Below are 17,603 nucleotides of genomic sequence, written 5' to 3'. Positions count from 1 at the left end.
CAAACTCATGGTTATGTGTTAAAAGATTATTCCCTTTCACCGTTAAATTCAAAATACTGTGCACACCATAGGATATTTATTGTGCACTATAAACCTACATCAAGCCTCATGTTAAAAATGAAAGAATGTATGTTTTGTAGAAGGTAAATATGGAAATCAAGCGATCAACGCTGGAATATCAGCAGATCCGATGTTTCCTGACACAGACTTGAACTCAGGACAGACCAGTGTCACCGCTGAGGGAGATAAGAAGGGAACCAGAGCATGAAGCCACAGTGAAATTCAAAGCTTTGGCATGTTAATAATTTCCTTATCTCTTAAATTTATTGGCCAACTCAAAAGTGCGACCCAGACTTCCCCGGACCCGACGCAAACAGATGCCTGTGAACTCCGGCCCTCCCACACACATCCGTCTTCGCTCTGCAATTAAGTGCTGGCGGTGGTTTGTGATTCTGTGAGGCGTGTACTGTATTTTCATCCTCTGGAATAACAAATCAGGAAATTAATACAAGAGGCACAGGATATTATTTACATACATATATTTTTTTTATTAAAAAACTGTTGCCTGACAGTTTAGAAACATTGTTTATAGGAGACTCTAACTCGGATAGAGTGGCTGTTTATAAATGTTACTGTACAATCATGAAGAAATAGAAGAAGAAGAAGCACATGCTCTGCAGATGTAAACCTCATTAGTCCAAATCTGAATGAGGCACAAATTAAAAATTGTACGCCAACAATATGACAATATGAACCATTTTATTTCTTCAATTTAAAAAAGTAGGATTTGGGGTTTTATTTAATAGTGGAATCTACTAATTTGCCATGATGGAGTAGTGCAACTTGGTTACCAAGAACAAAAAAACCCTGAAAAATTACCTTGTTTTGAAAAACTATAATCCTCATGTACCCTGGCTACAAAGTGAGTTAAGTCCTATGAACCGGAATATTAAATTCGTCCTTTAGAATTTAAAACACCTATATTATTGCAATTTATCTCAAAACATGAGATATAAAGGCACAATGTCAAAAATTAAAAATGTTTCCTTTCTTTTGAAATACAGTTCATGCATACTTCCCACAGTATTCGCTCATAAAAAAGCACCTGTTATCTTTTACCATTTACAAAAAATAATAATGCTTTTTGATGCAAACATATTTCATAACAAACCCTGACTCCCAAAAACAAGTGGCAGCCTGTGCTCTTCAAAACAATAAACCTCCCTATTTCTTTATTATAAATATTAGCTCTTCGCTTAAAAAAAGGGTCAATGTTGCTCTTATATGTCCAGTTTCACCCATTAACCATTTATAATGAGCCAAAACAGACACAAAAAAACATTTTGAACTGTATGAAAAATATCTACATTATTCATGATATTTCCAGTTTTCTCCAGGATGTTTTTTTATTATCCCATGATCTAAATGTTTGGTATTTAAAATCTAAAAAAAACAAATCTCTGAACCAGAGAGATCAACCTAAAGAGCTGAATATCAACTTCACAGTAAAATCCCAACATGTCACGTGATTAGACTCAGCGATACTTTAAATCCGTGATTTAGATCAAACACCTTATCATTTTTAATATTTGATGTGTTTTTGTGTGTTGGTTACTTTATAATCTTTAACATTGTGTGGCCAATATTAATGTGCGTGAATGAAGGTGCACAGTTTCATACGTTTCATTTCACACAGAAGATTCCTTCATTCATTTGCATAAAAAATAAAAAATCATCCCAAGACTTCCTAGGATTTTCCAAAGGGCTTTTCAATGGCCCCCGACAACTGTTTGGTCTCACTTCCACACACACACACGTTTCTGGACTTGACCTTTGACCCACAGCTGTAGCTCACTGTGAACTCTGACCTCAGCCGGGTGGTGCTGAGCGACAGCAGCTGCTGCTGGTAGAAAAATATGTAAAAACAGAATCCAGTTCTCAGTTCTGTTGTTTGAACTAAACAGTCCGTCCGGAGTCCTTCCTGAGCTGGTGACCCCTCCCCCCTTCCTGACCTGATGTCAACCAGGGGGGGGTCGAAGAGTTGTCTATCAACTGGCTCCGGGGGCTGCGATGTGCGACTTCGCTGCTAAAAAAGAGGTTGATTACTGTTCAAGAATCATTGCCTCTTGAAAGGCCTCGATCCATCTGGAAGATAAAAATACAGAAAAACAGAAAATTAGCTCCACACAATCTAAATTTACCTCCCACGGCTATTCAATGTTTTTTAAGTTTATTAAAGAGTAGTTTGTGTTATTATCGCATCAAGACACTTTCCAGTCGGATACCTCTGTGCAGTGGGGATGTCGTCGGCCTTGAAGATGTAGAACAGCGTGTTCTTGTGGTACAGCTTGAACTGCAGCTTCTGCGCCGGCCCGTTCTTCTCCTCCCTCAGGAAGAACCCGAGCAGAGGCTGACTTTCCAGCGCCGCCACGTCCTTTGGGGGGGGGGAAGAGACGCTTTCACTCAACCGACAGGCAGAAGAGGCAAAAAACAGCAAATCAAAACAGTTGTGCGTACCTCGCTGGCAGCATAGGTGTACAGCACTTTGTTCTTGATGACGAACCACAGCCTCTTCCACTGCTTCTTGTTGCCCTTCGACCGGTTTAAGTAGCCGCTCATGGAGGAGTTCTCCGTGTTGGCAGAAACCTGGGAAGGCAGCACGAGGGAAAAAATAAACCTCCGCTACATTGAAGCGGAATAGGACACTGAGTGTTGAGGAAGTGTTAAATATTATTTCTTCACCTCTTTTAGTGCAGCAGGAATCTTCTTCTGTTTTCTGGTGAAGGAGAAAGCTCCGGATTTGATGGGAGACACTGATGTGGAAGCACAGCGGTCACCTAGGAAAAAAAACATGGTGCAAAAATAAGGTTTTACCACATCGAATTTATCGATTTTATTTCTTTTTATTTCAAAAGGTATATCAAATGTTACAGAAATTACAGGAAATAGTTAATTTGTTGGGGACTAATTTCAGTGGCGAATTAATACACAGATGGTGCTGTAGTGATTATTTCAGGCTACAGGACGACGGGGGTGTGTGTGTGTATGTGTGTGTGTGTGTGTGTGTGTGTGTGTGTGTGATGGAGTCAAAATGAACTACATGGTTCAGTGACACAGTGAAACACACAGATCATGACAAGACTTTATCCATTAAATCTGATTTTATAATCCAGGAATAAGTGAAATCCCCTGTTTACTTACTATTCTCCTGCAGCTTGGCAAAGCAGTGATCACACACACGTGCCGGCTGGTTCTTCAAGTACTCCAGGTAGTACTTATTGGCGGAGCAGGCCTGACACACCACCTGACACACACACACACACACACACACACACACACACACACACACACACACACACACACACACACACACACACACACACACACACACACACACACACACACACACACACACACACACACACACACACACACACACACACACACACACACACACACACACACACACACACACACACAGACAGAATTGCAGTGAGAAGAGGGTCAAGATGATCGTGTTGTGTGTCGGAGGAGCGGCTGCAGTCACCGCGGTACGGACCTTTCCGCAAGCGCGACAGTGATGCCTCCTCCAGGTGAGGGTGAACTCGCAGGTGCACATCATGCACATGGTGGCCCTCAGGTCCGGGATCCAGATGGGAGCCTTCGAACCCAACGGAGCCCCGCTGTCCACGACGCACTCAGCCTGACGTTGAGAGAGAGATAAAGGGTTGACGTCGATGCATTGTGGGGAAAATGAATCTCAAAGCACTTAACGAAAGATTTATGTTTTTCACCTCCTCTTGACTTCGACTCGATATGAATGTTATTTTCTTCTTGGTGTAGTCGTCGATGGCCTTGGCGATGGCCTCCAGCCACTCGTCTCGCTCTGTAGCCGAGCTGCGGCGAAACACAATCAAACGTCAGAACCCCCTCAGCTACGGCAACAAAAGTTATGAATTTTTAAAAGTTGGAAATGTGGGAATGTAATCGTCAGGCGCTGACCCGGCAGACAGGATGAAAGAGCGCTCGACGCTCTCGATGTTCAGCTCGTTCTGATAGGCCTCCTGGCTCGGCTTACTCACCTGGAACACACACAAATCCACACATCACCACCAGAGACTGTGCAGCGTTAAAAATGTTGCTGCAGCAAACTCAGCCACCATGCATCAATGATTCATTCCAGCCAGTGTTTTGGCTGTTGATAAACACTGAAAATTTTATAGGACTGGGAATCAGCAGCACACAACAAAAATAAAGGAAAAGGAAAATAAAAATCTGTCAGTCTCTCACCTTCATCCCGGCCAGTGAGAGGACACTGTTGAGTTTGTACTGGCCAGACTGGACCGGGGTGGTGTACATGAGTGCATCATTAAACTGGACAAAACAGAAATTAAAAGGAAAGACAAACGTTTAAAAAAACAACATGAGCTGCATGAGGTCACAGGTGACGGCATATTTGCTCACCAGAAAAAACACCCGCGGCTGCATGACCTTCCTGGACAGTTTCATGAGTGTTCCCTCCTTCAGAAACACCTGCAAACATATGGACATTGTGACACTTGGTATTTAAATTGCATGTAAATTAAATGTTAAGTTGTGAATATTGTGTTTCTGTGTCTCACTGTATTTCCGGGTGGGATTTTATATTTATTTTATATACTGGTGTGACTCACCCTGCCGGGCTGGACGATCTCGTGGTGACCGTTGAGGCTGTACTGAATCTGCATCAGCTTCTGGAAGTTATCCTGAAAAAAAACAACACCAGAGAGATGAGTAAAAAAACTCGATACCGAAGTAGAGGATGACTGTAAAACTTCCAAGTGTTAAATGAAATTCATCTTTACCCCTTGTTTCATGATGTCGTTAGCGTGGTTGGCCACTTCCTTCACGATACTGAGGGCGGCTGTGTGGATAAGCATAGATAAAAAGATTTGTGTTTTGGTTTTCAGTTCTCTGAGCACAAATGATAATCCCGGTGGACACTAACGGCGAGTCTTGTCCTGTGTCTGACCTTGTGTGTCTTTGTAATCCTCAGAGTCCTCTGGGAGGTTCTTCAGATAATCTGATGAAAAACGGAGAGGAGATTTTCAAAAGTGTGAACATCCAGATGAGCACAGATGAGAAACAAAGGAAAAGAAGTGGATGTCAAGAAGTCCAACAAAGTTTTCTGAAAACCTTCCGACTACAAGAAAATAATATTTATTCTAAGGATTGGAACAAGGAGGAAACATAAAGACATATATTATAAAATGTAATTTTTAAAATTGCTGTCAGCCTCTCTGGGAAATCTGTTTTGGCTGTTTCTCCTGGTTTCTGTTACTGTGACTCTCCACCAGGTGTCAGTACAGAATCAAACACCTGAAACAGGAAGAGCCCAAACCTCGGTCACCCGAGTTTTATTCACATGCTGCCAATAAAAGAGATGCCGTGATTCAATAAACCGGCGTCGACCTTTAGACATTTGCAGAGCAGACCGGGAGGAGGAGGAGGAGTGAACGTGTTTCGTACCCGTGAGCAGCAGCTGGTACTGAGGGATTCTCTGCACTGGCTTCAGCAGGTAGTGTTTCAGGGCCAGGCTGGCACATCTCGGACTCGTCTGGGACAAAACACACACACACACACACACAAACACACACGGACGCTGACGTTTCAAAACAAGCACTGGAGATGACGATGGCACTTTTTGACGACTGAGGATATTTTGAATGTCTGTTGTTGCCGTGGAGCTTTAAAGGCCCCTGAAACATTATTCAACACATTATGTAACATAAATAATCTCTTGGATTAAAACTCCCCCCGTTTGCGACTCTTACCTCGAACTCCCGGACGACGGCGGCGAACGCTGGGTTCTTGCGGCACTGCTCGTCCAGCAGCGCCACGTTGTTGTCGAACTGGCGGATGTAAGTGGAGTACATCTTCAGGTACGGACCCTTCTGCACAAAGATGTCCGACAGCCTCTGGTGGTCGCTCCTGAAACCGGACGCACGTGAAGAGTTCAGGGGAGAAGCTCAGATAAAAAAATGTTTGTATTGTCAACAAATCCCCACTTAACACATTTTTCTTTCTTTTTGTAAAAGCATCGTTTTCAATGCATGGTAAAACTGCATTTATATATATTATATTATTATTAATTGTATAAAATAATTACAGTAGGTCAACATTGAACATTGAGACCTGCAAAATGTCATATCCAACTTTTACAACAGTCTGGATCATAAATTCAACATCTGAATTTCCTTTTTTATTGGTGGTTTAGATAATATGATGATGTTTATATAACATAATAACTTTTTATCTGACGTATTGCTAAGTCTTATGACTGTGTGTGCGTGTGTGTGTGTGTGCAGTGTGTGTACCAGTGAGCCACCCTCTCCTCCAGCTCTCTCTGCAGGTCTCTGTTGAGCTGGTAGAGTTGTGGGAGGTAATACAGGATCTGATTGAGGATCCGCTCGTCCACCACCGGCTTCCCATTCTGACGGGTTGCCTTGGCGACGGCATCGCGAAAGTCCTGAAAGGACACACACACACACACACACACACACACACACACATACAGGATTTATTCAGTTGATCAATTTCACACACGCACACACACACGTACATACAGTGACACATGACAACACACTGTAACTTAACAGGAACACCTGGTTATCACCTCATTAACTGCCCCCTCCTCCGCCCCTCTGCACGTATATGACACACACACACACACCCAGCTGAGTCAGCACTCTTGACTTTGTCCAGTGTGCCAACACATACATCCACCTGGAAGGAAGCAGGGAGGCCACGCAGGATCCCAGTGTCCTGGTTAACACAGTGCACACACGCACGCACGTGTTCAAGCCTCTAGATCTTTATAGACTGTTCTCATCGCGTTGCTGAAACTCCCTCTGATCGAGTTTTTCATAGCAGCAACAACAACAACAACAACAACAACAACAAACGACAACACAATCTAATTAAGAATCCTCCAGGTCCTGCCCCTCACTTAAATATCATGCACCATCATCAACTTCCAGTTCGTAAAATGACGAACCACCATCTTAACAGTCACTAAACAAACATGAACGTGGGTCAAGAATTAAAAGTTCAAATGAGAAAAAAAACTGCCACAAAGTATGTGCACACACATTTGCCAACCCACGCACCCACCATCACACACACACACACACACACACAATACACATACTGTGCGCACACACACACACACACACACACACACACACACACAGGATTATGTGAGGCATGTGTGTGTGGACTGGATGTCGTCTCTGTGGCCCGAGGAAGCAGCTGCTGCTCGGCCGGGCCGTCGGGCGGCCGGAGAAGAATGTGAGCTGACCTCTTTTCTTGGACAGAGCTCTGTGGCCTCGCCCCCCCCCCCCCCGTCACCGGGCCACAGGACGACGTTTTCTACTAATCCTGCGGCGGTTTTCCCTAAAGTCACGTCTGAGGCGGCCAGACAGGTGGACCCTCGACCTCCCCCTCAGTGTGGGGCTGAACCCTCTCAGCTGGGATCCCACTCAGGACAGAGTCTGTCCTTGGTATTATACATAAACAAACAGCTTTCAGGCCAAATGTTACACCTGACGTAGACGCAGAGCTGAAGTCATCACCTGAATACTCAATCTATATTTGAAGTAATTTTTTCAAGATAAAAATTTCAAATATTTTTTGGTTCCAGATTCTAAAATGTGAGAATTTTCTTTTTTTTCTTTGCCATCATTTACAGTTAAGTAGAACATTCTTTATTTATTATATTAATATCATCTGACGGTGCTGTTTTTTAAATTTTTTTCCTGATGCTTTACGAGCCAAATTATTATCCAATGAATGAATAAAATAATCACAAGATTCATTGATGATGAATATAATTATTAGTCACATTCATCATCTCTTTAAAAAATACTGTTGAATGTCAGCCAGGAATTATTAAGGTGCATGTTGTGACCCTGAAAGAACCTGTTCTTGTTCTGGTATCGAGTCAATCCACTGTTTTTAATGTGAAATGTTCTTTTTCTAAAGTAAAGTACGGGAAATAAAGTCAAACTACACAGCTCAGCTCACCTCAACCTCAACAGTCTCAATTTCTCATCTCTCTTTTTTCTTTTTAATAAAAACACCAACTCGCCTGACAGCGCTCCTTTGCGACGGGACTGATCAAAGCGCCGCCTCCTCCCTCATTTTGCGGCGTTACCTGCCCACTGCCAACCCCCGGGAAAACCCCCCAAAAAACTTCAGCCTCAGCTGTGGAATAACGGCATTATTCAACTTTGTGTGCCAGGAGCTCTCTCGTTCATGTCCATCCCCCCGAAAAAGCTTAGATCACGGTTCAAAACAATCACAAGTGTTGCCGCGCGGAACAAAACCTACAAGTGAGATTCATTATGTTTGGCGCTCGTTTGTTCCGCCGCAGCAGAAACGGCGCCTCGCTGAATATGATTTAAATAAATGGGATACTTACTATGTGTAGAAGCTTCAGGACGTCCACGAATCTGATAAAAGAGCAGAGATACGTCACATTTTGGCTTTTTGTTTTTTGAAGCAGAGCTGCTACTTGAAGAGTTTTGTCATGTGTTTTTTCCGGCTTCATTACTAAACCACTCACACTTTCTCCGAGCTCATGATCTCCTGGGCGATGTGCACCACCTTCTTCCTCTTCATCTCGTCCTCTTGCTGGAGAAAAGAGCAGACGACACAACACAGGGTCAGTCAGACGAGGCCGCGGTCGACTGACCTTCGCGGAAAATACGTCGCCGTCACTCACAGGTTCACCGCAAACCACCATGATCGCTGGATCCCTCGCCGGCGTTTACACGCATCGGGACCGGGAGTTTTACAGTCTCACAAACAACAACAAGCTCAACCCGGAGCCTGAAAGTGGAGCAGCAACATTTCCCCCCTCCAACGTCCCTCTCCTCTCTCTCTCTCTCTCTCTCTGGATGGTGTGTGCTGTTGAATGGTAATGGGGCGGCCTCTCAATGACTTAATTTGGCCGGCGGCCTTGGCCCCCCCTCTCTACTGAAATGGCCCACTGGTCCTATCGGAGCCTGGGTTGGTGATACCCTGGAGGCTTCGAGGGGCAGCGGCATCGCGGAGAGGGTCACACAGGACGAAAAAACCTCTGTCAGACAGTGAGGGAGCTATTCCTGAACCTGTAACCCTTCTGTGTTTGCTCACCACCCCCCCCTCTTTAAACACACACACACACACACTTGTGGAAAGCTGTGACATGCAACAAGCTCACTTGGCAGCGTGTGTGCACGCTATCTCTCGTGCAGCGACAGTTCAGCGATACGACTCGCCCATTGTGTGATCTATAATAACACTCGGGACGGTTTCATCTGCTGACATCATGTTTGAAAAGAGCTCAGAGACATTTTTTTTCTTCCTGTAAATGTTTTTTCCCCCACATGTCTTGAGTGTGAATAAGAGCACTGACGTCATTAATCCGGGGGGATTAGGAATGAGTTGCGAGGTAAATCTGTGTCGATAGATTAAAAACATTTCTTTTGCAGAGTTATTGTTGATGTTTTCTGACTTCACTAAAAACTTTGGGTGGACATTTTTTACGTGTTTAAGTCTCTTAGCATTCATTAGATTATTGCTAACATAATAAGATAAAGCACAACTAGTGTGTCTGAGGATTAAATCAGAAAACGCGTAATTCGTTTGTCAAATTTAACTGCAAAAGTGAATGTTTTCATTTATTTTAACCAATAATCTCACAATGCGCAATTACCAGCCACTTTTAAAGGCAGCTCATATTTATTTTCCCCAGCTACAGTATAAAAAATGAGAACATGGATGTTTCACCACTGGTGACGTGTTTTCATACTGAAATGCAATAAATCTTTATTAGGTTTGGCAGCGGCCTACACATGGAAATGATCTTGCATTTCCAGTCCAGGTAAAACATTTCCGTTTCAGTTCCATGCATCACATGATTACTTTGTAGTCGGTCAGCAGATGGCTGTGTAACAGGGTGATCACCTGTCTGTCTGCCTCGTCCAGGTGCTCCTTGCTGGAGGTGGAGCTGCTGTCCTCTTCATCTGAACTGTGGATCTCCTCCTCCTCTTCCTCCTCGTCTTCTTCAGAGTGGACGTCCTGCCCCAGCCAGTCGCTGCTCGAAAACGGAAGCAGAGAGACTTGAACGTTCAACACAACAAATGAGAAGAAGGAGCACGGGTGCGTGTGTGTGTGCTCAGAAAAAAGAAAAAAGAAGAGGTACCCTCCCTGGATAAATAAAGATGAAAGAATGTGTCACGCGGAGGTTTGTGCAACACGGGAGATAAACTGAACACGCGACAATGAGTCAGGACAAAGCTCAACCAAAGATATTCTACAAAGAAAAAATACTGTTTACACTGAAACAACATCTATAACAATAGGATAGAATTTCAATACTGGCCGAGAAGAATATAAAAATACAGGAACTATCATTCAAATTATTTGTCGAGCATTTGTAGCAAAAAATATATAAAATCAATTTACAATTGAATATTTGCCCGTATTTTTTATCTCCTATTGTAATAAATTTATTAGACAACATAAGAAATTTTAAGATGTCACCTTAGGGCTTTAGGGAATTTCCGATCAACCCATTTTTACAATTTGACGACTGTCTAGAAACCAAACAAATAACCCGATTCATTCAGAAAATAATCAGTAAATATATCAATTTGCAGCCATAATCGAATGATTCATGAGACACTGTTCATCTCAAGCACCATCAATTCTCGAAATGTCCAGTGTAGGAAATCTTGAGGGACATTTGTCACATTGTAAATATTGATTTCAGCTCTGTCAAACGGTTTTTATGTTTAAATATGCACAACAACAAAGTGTTTTTTCTACCAGAGAAATTCAAAAAACCTGTATTTCTACACGCTCCATCTTCACCAAACGCCGCTGCAGGCCACTAACTGTGGTGTTTGTTTGCCACGTTGGTACAAGCGGCAACACGCATTGTGTGTTTTCACCGGTGTTGTGATCCAGCTTCTGATTGTCGTCCCCGTGGAATTAAGTCGTCTCATTCTGAAGACGGATGCACCGAGGGGAACTAACGCGACTCTTGATTGAGGTTTGTGGGTGATGTGACCCCTGGCGAAGGAGGGTGACGGGCTCAGAATTAAAAAAGAAAAAAAATGAGACAGGAAAGACAGTGGGACTCCAAAGAATTCTCCCACTTCCTTTCACTCCCATCAGCACTCTGTCCACTTCCCTGTTTCTCTTACGCGGCCTCGCGACGGTTTCTTTCACCTCAATTTCGTTTGCACAACTCACTCCTTACTGAACTTCTTCCTCCTCCTCGCTCGCAGCTTTTCTCTCTCACCATCGTCGAGCATTCCAGCACACTGGATCCGGCACAGAGCGCCACTTGTTTACAGCCCGAAGGCTACTTACATAAACGTAACGGGCTCAGGATGCCTGGGAAAACTACTACAGATCCACCGCTCGCTGCCTCTGTCTGACACACTAACACCCCCCCCCCCCTTCTAACGGCTGATTTCACACCGTCGCACCTCTGCGCCACCTCACATGGTCCCATGACCTCATCGCTAGTCAGTGCCCCACTTTCAGACAGGACAGGAACCATGCCATCTATCATGGGAACAGTCTGGGCCCGTGATCGAGCACCGAGCGACTCAATAAGATCTTAACGGCATGAATGGGACCGGACGGCCCGAGTCCCTTGTCCCTGTTTAACTGACACTTGAACTCTTGAGAACCGGCGGTGAACGGAAGATTCTGACAATCGATCAGTTGTTCGTCGTCGTTTGCCGAGGAAAACATGCCAAAGATTCTCCCGTTTTAGCTTCTTGATCAATAAATCGATGAGAGAAAGAGGCATTTTTAGCTTCTTTTAGCTCATTGTTTTGGTTTTATGGTTTAAAAGATGCCACATGTTTGTTTTTCTCTGCAGTTGAATGAATATCTTTTAGCTATGGTTTGACAAAACAAGCCATTTGAAAATTATTAATTGGTTAATTGAAGAAATAAGTGACAAATTAATAAATAATAAAAATAAAAATTGAAGTGGAAGCTGTGTTCATAACCACCTGTAAGGTTTTACCTACAGTAGAGGCCTTATTTTTTCCATTAGAGGCCCTCTTATGGAAGAACAAACACATTAATAGACTTCTATGTAATTCAATGAGCAGTTATTGTTTGTTTTTGAGCCAAGAAACAACGACAAGAGAGATTTAGCTTGTAATTCATATCTGCAATGTCACGAAACCGGTCAGGTTTCTGTCAAGTAATTTATTCATCTCTGTGACAGTCGTTGATTTTCCCACGACGAATATGTTACTGTCATTCGTGTTCTATTACCGGTCATCACCTCATTAATAATTCAAGCTTTTCCTTACATACTGTATTTCACAATGCTCTCCTTTCATGTGCAGCGCGCTTTTTTTTTTTTTTATATAGGTGGCAGTTATTTATTCATGTATTCAGGACGAGAACAAAAACACCCCTCAGATTTACTCACAGAGACGCAGGAGAAGAACGGCAGTGATGAGGTTAGGAAGAGGCTAAACAGTGCGAGGGCGGGCGCTGCTGACGAGGAGGAGGAGGAGGAGGAGGAGGAGGCTGGTGGTTGCCGGAGGTTTATTTTTCCCTGTTCTAGAGAGCCGTGTGGCGTTTCTGCGATTCTCAGACATTTCCTGCCCCGGCCACTGAAAATAACCCACAGGAAAACAGGCCGACCTGCTGCAACATCAATGCTCTATTCAAAAAAGTCAATGCCACCGGTTCCAAGGCCGACTTTCACGCTCTTGATGTACATTAGAAAACGCGCTCATGTGCAACCTGTCGCGAACACAACGGTTCCCACACTGCTTTCACACAAACAGAAGCAGCCATTTTTTTCTTTTTCTGTGTTTTCTGCACTGACAGAAAGACAAAAACAAACTTTCTGACCCTTTCATAGACATAGAAATTAAATTGTTGAGGTAAATAAGATAAATCATAAGAACATAAAATATGAGGCCTTTCATTTCCAAAGATCTCTACTGTAATCCCTCTAATAAATACATAAAATGCCACAAAAACTATTTTAGATGTAAATGATTCTGTTATTAAAATAAATGCCTTAAGAAAAGACAAACTTCAAAACACACTTTCAGCTAGATACTGTACCTCTCGTATTCATGGTCTCGGCACCTGTGATATGGATCCTGCACTTCGTAGATGTCGGAATCCGCCGCCTCGAGGTCACCGGGCCACCCGAGCCTCGCGCCGTGGAACGGCAGGTTCATGTACTCGGGGATCTCCTCGTACAGCGGCACGTTCTCGTACTCCACCGACTCCTCCACGCCTTCCCCGCAGATATCCGCCGCCCCCCCTATGCAGCTGTTGGGCCGCTCCTGGCTCCTCTCCCCCCGGGTCGACTCCACGCTGGTGCAGTCCAGCGACTGCCCGCCCTTGGCCAGCAGCTTCGGCAGCATCTTGACGGACAGCCGGAGCTCCAGCAGCTTCCGGAAGGAGAGGCCCCTCTTTTGAGAGTTGGCCCGGGTCGCCAGGTCGGCGGCGGAGAAGGACTGCGCCCTCTGCTTGCCCCCCAGCGCTGGCGCTCGGCCCTTGGGCGGCACGCTGCTCCTGGTGGGCATCTGCCGGCTGAAGAAGGTCACGCAGGGTCGGGTGAAGCGCCAGGCGGTCTTCTCCTGAGGGGGCGCGGGCAGCTCCCTCATGGGGGTGTTGGCGTGTGGAGGTGCAGGCGGGCAGATGGAGGGCGGCGGGGCCGCTGGCATGCTGTGTCTTTGAGGTTTTCTGGGCGGCGCCCTCGGGAACGGCTGGTCCTCGGCGGAGAGGGCTTTCCTGGCGTTCGCCAGCGGCGGGTGGCAGCCCAGCTTGATCTGCTTGGGGAGGCTGTGGGTGATCGGGTACCGCGCAAAGTCGCCGTACCCGTCCTCCTCGTCGTCCTCCGCCCGGCGGTCCTCGCCCTCCGTTTTGTGACTCGCGGAGTCGGGTTGCGAGAGCAGGTCTAAGGAGTGGGAGGTGTTTTTGTTAAGACAGTGGGGTGCGTGGACTGTTCTGTGGAGGCGAGGCGAGAGGGAGGTCTGTCGGGGAGGGGGCACGGGCGCGTCCGACTCGCTGTCCTCCATCCCTGAGTCTTTTTGGGGTAAAGAGTCGTCACTCGTGTCCTGTGTGAGCTCCCCCCCCTCCGACAGACCAGCTAGACTCAGTCTCCCCTCGGCTTCTCGCACCTCGGTCCCCTGCGCCCGTTCCTCCGCCGACGGGTCCTGGGCACCGCTCCCCTCCACGCCATCCTGCCTCACCAGGGCCGGCTTTTTATGTTTACGCGGGTGCGGAACCGGGAGAGGCTTACTGGGGGCGGCAGGGACCTGCAGTTCAGGGGGCAGCCTGGCGGGGCAGGCGTCCCTGAAAGGCTCGTCGTATTCTACCTGAAAGGATTCTGCAGATAGAGTGATACTCGAGAAGACAATGATGCTGCCAGCAACATCACAGGCCGGCGGAGAGTCCGTTAAGTCTGTGTTTTGGTCCTCGGTCTGTTCAGGCTCTGCACTTTCCTGATGTTTCACAGCCTCTGAGACTTTCTCCCTCTGCGCCTCCCTGTCCAGGTGTCTGTGTCTTTGAGGTTTATCCCTGGGCTTTTTGCTAATCCCTCCGGCTTCGCCCTTCTGCGCCGCTACCCCCTCCCCCCGCGTCTCCGCTTTCTCCTGTGGCCCCATCCCGGTCCCCGCGAGCCCCTCCGTGGAAACCCCATTCCGCTGCGGCTCTCTGTGCAAATCGCCGCCCCCGATCTCGGTCACACTTCCGTTTTCCAGCCGCCGGCACTGGGAGCAGTCGCGCAGCCCGCAGGAGCAGGTGGGGATGATGTAGTCCGACTCGCGTTTGTGCGACTCTGATAAAATCCCATTTCTGGAGTTGAGGAGCGAGAGGCTATTGTCCAGCGCTTCCTGCTGTTCCTGAGATATGATAAGGGCTCCGGCGGGTTTGGGCGGCGGGGGCGGAGAAGAGGCCAAGGACTTGGGGATGCACGGCTTGGGCGCGAGCGCCGGCTTCGCCCTCTTGAGCGTGGCCGGGGATGGCTGGGAGACGGCCGGGGACTGGGTGAGGACGATCCCCGGTTTGGGGGCGATGGGCGGGGGAGAGGGTTTGGCGGTGGCAGGAAGTTTAGGTTTGGGAGCTAGTGGAGGCTTCTTCACACCTGCACGTACAGGAGGGAGGGAGGAGAAGTGTTACAGGAAAAGTCAAACATTATTCCCTCAAACTTCCTTTTCTAAAATGAATCACCCACCCACGCACACGCGCACACGCACCCACGCACACGCACACACACACACACACACACACACACACACACACACACACACACACACACACACACACACACAGCACGCTTCATTCATCCGGAGCCCATAGACAGCTGCAAGCTGTGGTTAGGACAAGGGTCAAGAGGTCACTCCTTAAGGGTCAGAGGAGGAGAAGTTCTTCTTAAAAAAAAGTGACTTTAGTAATTAAAACATTTTTTCTGAACCGTGTTGTTGTTAAGTAATAACTCGATAGTCGGCATCTCTTTTAAGATCTCGTTGCGGCGATAAAACAAAAGGTTAAACCGGATTTAGCAAATTTCAGATTCATAATTGAATCGGAGACCTCCTTCCTGCTCCTGAAGGAGGTCGGCACGCCCGGAATGTTTCTGCCTCTTTCGCCAAATTAAAAACTGTGTAAACCACGGCGGCAAACATTACTACAGATAAACAAGAGCATGTTTCAGTTATGTCCTTCTGATGACAGCACTGATTTATGATCCATGTTGTCTTCACATGTTGTCAGGACATGGTTTATGTTACACTGTCAGAACTGAGTTACTCATCTTTATTGCTTTCATATTATATCCCCATCCTCATAACTCCATCCAACAGCCTTATTCAAATCTTCCAGTCAGACAGTTTCAACAAAAGCTGTAAAAGTCTCCACACTATGCGGTTTTTTTTTTTGTCTTTTTGTTCTTCCTAAAGCTGTGAATTAACATTGTAGGCCACATTTTCCGCTGAAAACTTGTTGGCCTGCCGACACCACGAGAAGTGGAGTCATCGAGCGGATGTTTCCGAAAAGGGCCAACAACCCCCCCAAAAAAAAAAAAAAAAAAAAGCGCTGCCCACAATAACTGCGTCCACACGCTCCAGACTCCGTCCGCAAATCGCCAACTTTAATCTCATTCCGCCGGTACACACAGATCCCGACATCCAAGGACGGTCATTCAGGTATATTATTAATCCCTAAGATGCACTCTTCAATTCGGCGTGGGTTGTATATCAGAAATGTTCTCCCATAAGACGTGGCACGCCGATCACTAACCCCAAGAAACGACGGCAAAATCCCCCGTGGATGGCGGCGGTGGGCAGGCAGAACGGATCCGCCGCTTGATCCCAACTATGGCTCTCGTGTTCCATCGACGAGCCGAATCGATCAGAACACACTAGCGACACTATAAGAGTTATTAGTCTTTGTCACGTGATATTTAAAAATCAACTGGCATCAGGGGAAACATTAAAACGCGTGGTTTTTAAACGGAGTCCGAACTTGGTGCAGCGCAAACAGCAGGACAGATGTTTTAAAGACAAAGGATTGAACTCCGCATCCAGCTGCAAACTTGCGGCTGCAACAACAAAACGGAGGAAGGGATTTTATGTTTAGATTCTTTTAATGTGACTTATGATGTCACTGCAACACAGGCGGACTCCTCTTTTTTCTTCTTCTTACATCCTTTTTCACAAGCTGTTATTGAGAAAAACTGTAATTAAAGTGCGGCTGAGTGAAAGAAAAAAACAGAGTGGATGCTCCTGTCGACCGTTACCACATCCAATCTTTTCACGGGTTTCCGGCGATTAAACGTTTACGCAAAGTAAAGCAGTTAAGTTTCATGTAACCATTACATGCTTTATGTGTGTGTGTGTGTGTGTGTGTGTGTGTGTGTGTGTGTGTGTGTGTGTGTCTCTAACTTCAACGAACCTGTGCTCATGACTCCCGACGTGCTCCTTTCTCCATGAGCAACTTTTCAGCCTTTCAATGGAAGTGCGAGGAACTCCGCGGTCGACTCCATAGTCAGTTTGGGAAGAAAACCCTCTCCGCCTGGGGGGGGGGGGGGGAGAAACGTGCAACGTCCACCCGCCGGTCGAGTCCTTATCGCTGCAGCGGCCGCGCGGATAAAGTCTTTACTTCTGTTACTTTTTCCATTTTTCCCGAAGTTTTTTTTTTTTTTTTTTGGGGGGCCACGGTGCTTTTTTTTCCCAACAAGCGTCAAGTACGATGCGACGAAACAACGCGTTTCCGGTTTCACCTTTCAAAATAAACGTATTGTCGAAAGCAAAAAAAAAAACGTGAATAAAAAAAGTGTTCATCTGTTCATACTTTCAGACAGTGAGATACAAATGTCAATTGTACAACATGAAATCAAAAACCTTTTTTTTTAACGAAATGAGTCTCTTAAACTGCAATGTCCTCAATTACCTCACACCCTACATAAAAAAACTCAAAATTTCTTTTTTTAAATGGCACTCACTTTTTGTAAAAAAACAACAACAAAAAAACAACTTTTTGCACACACCTCCTGCACAAGTTTTTGGTTTTGTGCG

General features: G+C 45.8%; 1 protein-coding gene across 2 annotated transcripts; it reads right to left on the bottom strand.

Annotated features, from left to right (window-relative positions):
* Positions 1 to 524: 524 nt before the first annotated feature.
* On the bottom strand, positions 525 to 17,257 carry fgd6 (FYVE, RhoGEF and PH domain containing 6). Of its 2 annotated transcripts, none has more exons than XM_035604814.2 (21): positions 16,981 to 17,257; positions 13,165 to 15,172; positions 9,991 to 10,120; positions 8,606 to 8,673; positions 8,462 to 8,492; positions 6,357 to 6,508; positions 5,814 to 5,970; positions 5,509 to 5,596; positions 5,012 to 5,062; positions 4,845 to 4,903; positions 4,674 to 4,745; positions 4,465 to 4,533; positions 4,291 to 4,374; positions 4,003 to 4,082; positions 3,795 to 3,897; positions 3,560 to 3,703; positions 3,202 to 3,304; positions 2,743 to 2,837; positions 2,518 to 2,646; positions 2,286 to 2,434; positions 525 to 2,145 (listed from the first exon to the last, which is right to left on the bottom strand). In XM_035604814.2, exons 1-21 carry the CDS (start codon positions 16,988 to 16,990, stop codon positions 2,103 to 2,105), a joined length of 3,825 nt encoding a protein of 1,274 aa, XP_035460707.2. In that variant the 5' UTR covers positions 16,991 to 17,257; the 3' UTR covers positions 525 to 2,102. The 2 variants fall into 2 exon arrangements, with proteins under 2 accessions (XP_035460707.2, XP_035460698.2); XM_035604805.2 differs by having other exon boundaries at positions 13,141 to 15,172; positions 16,981 to 17,254.
* Between the last annotated feature and the right edge of the window lie 346 nt (positions 17,258 to 17,603).

This window comes from Scophthalmus maximus, chromosome 12, assembly GCF_022379125.1.
Source record: "Scophthalmus maximus strain ysfricsl-2021 chromosome 12, ASM2237912v1, whole genome shotgun sequence".
In the NCBI taxonomy this organism is placed as follows: domain Eukaryota; kingdom Metazoa; phylum Chordata; class Actinopteri; order Pleuronectiformes; family Scophthalmidae; genus Scophthalmus; species Scophthalmus maximus.
The sequence above is the reverse complement of the archived record's forward strand: the minus strand, read 5'-3'. Positions and strand labels throughout refer to the sequence as shown.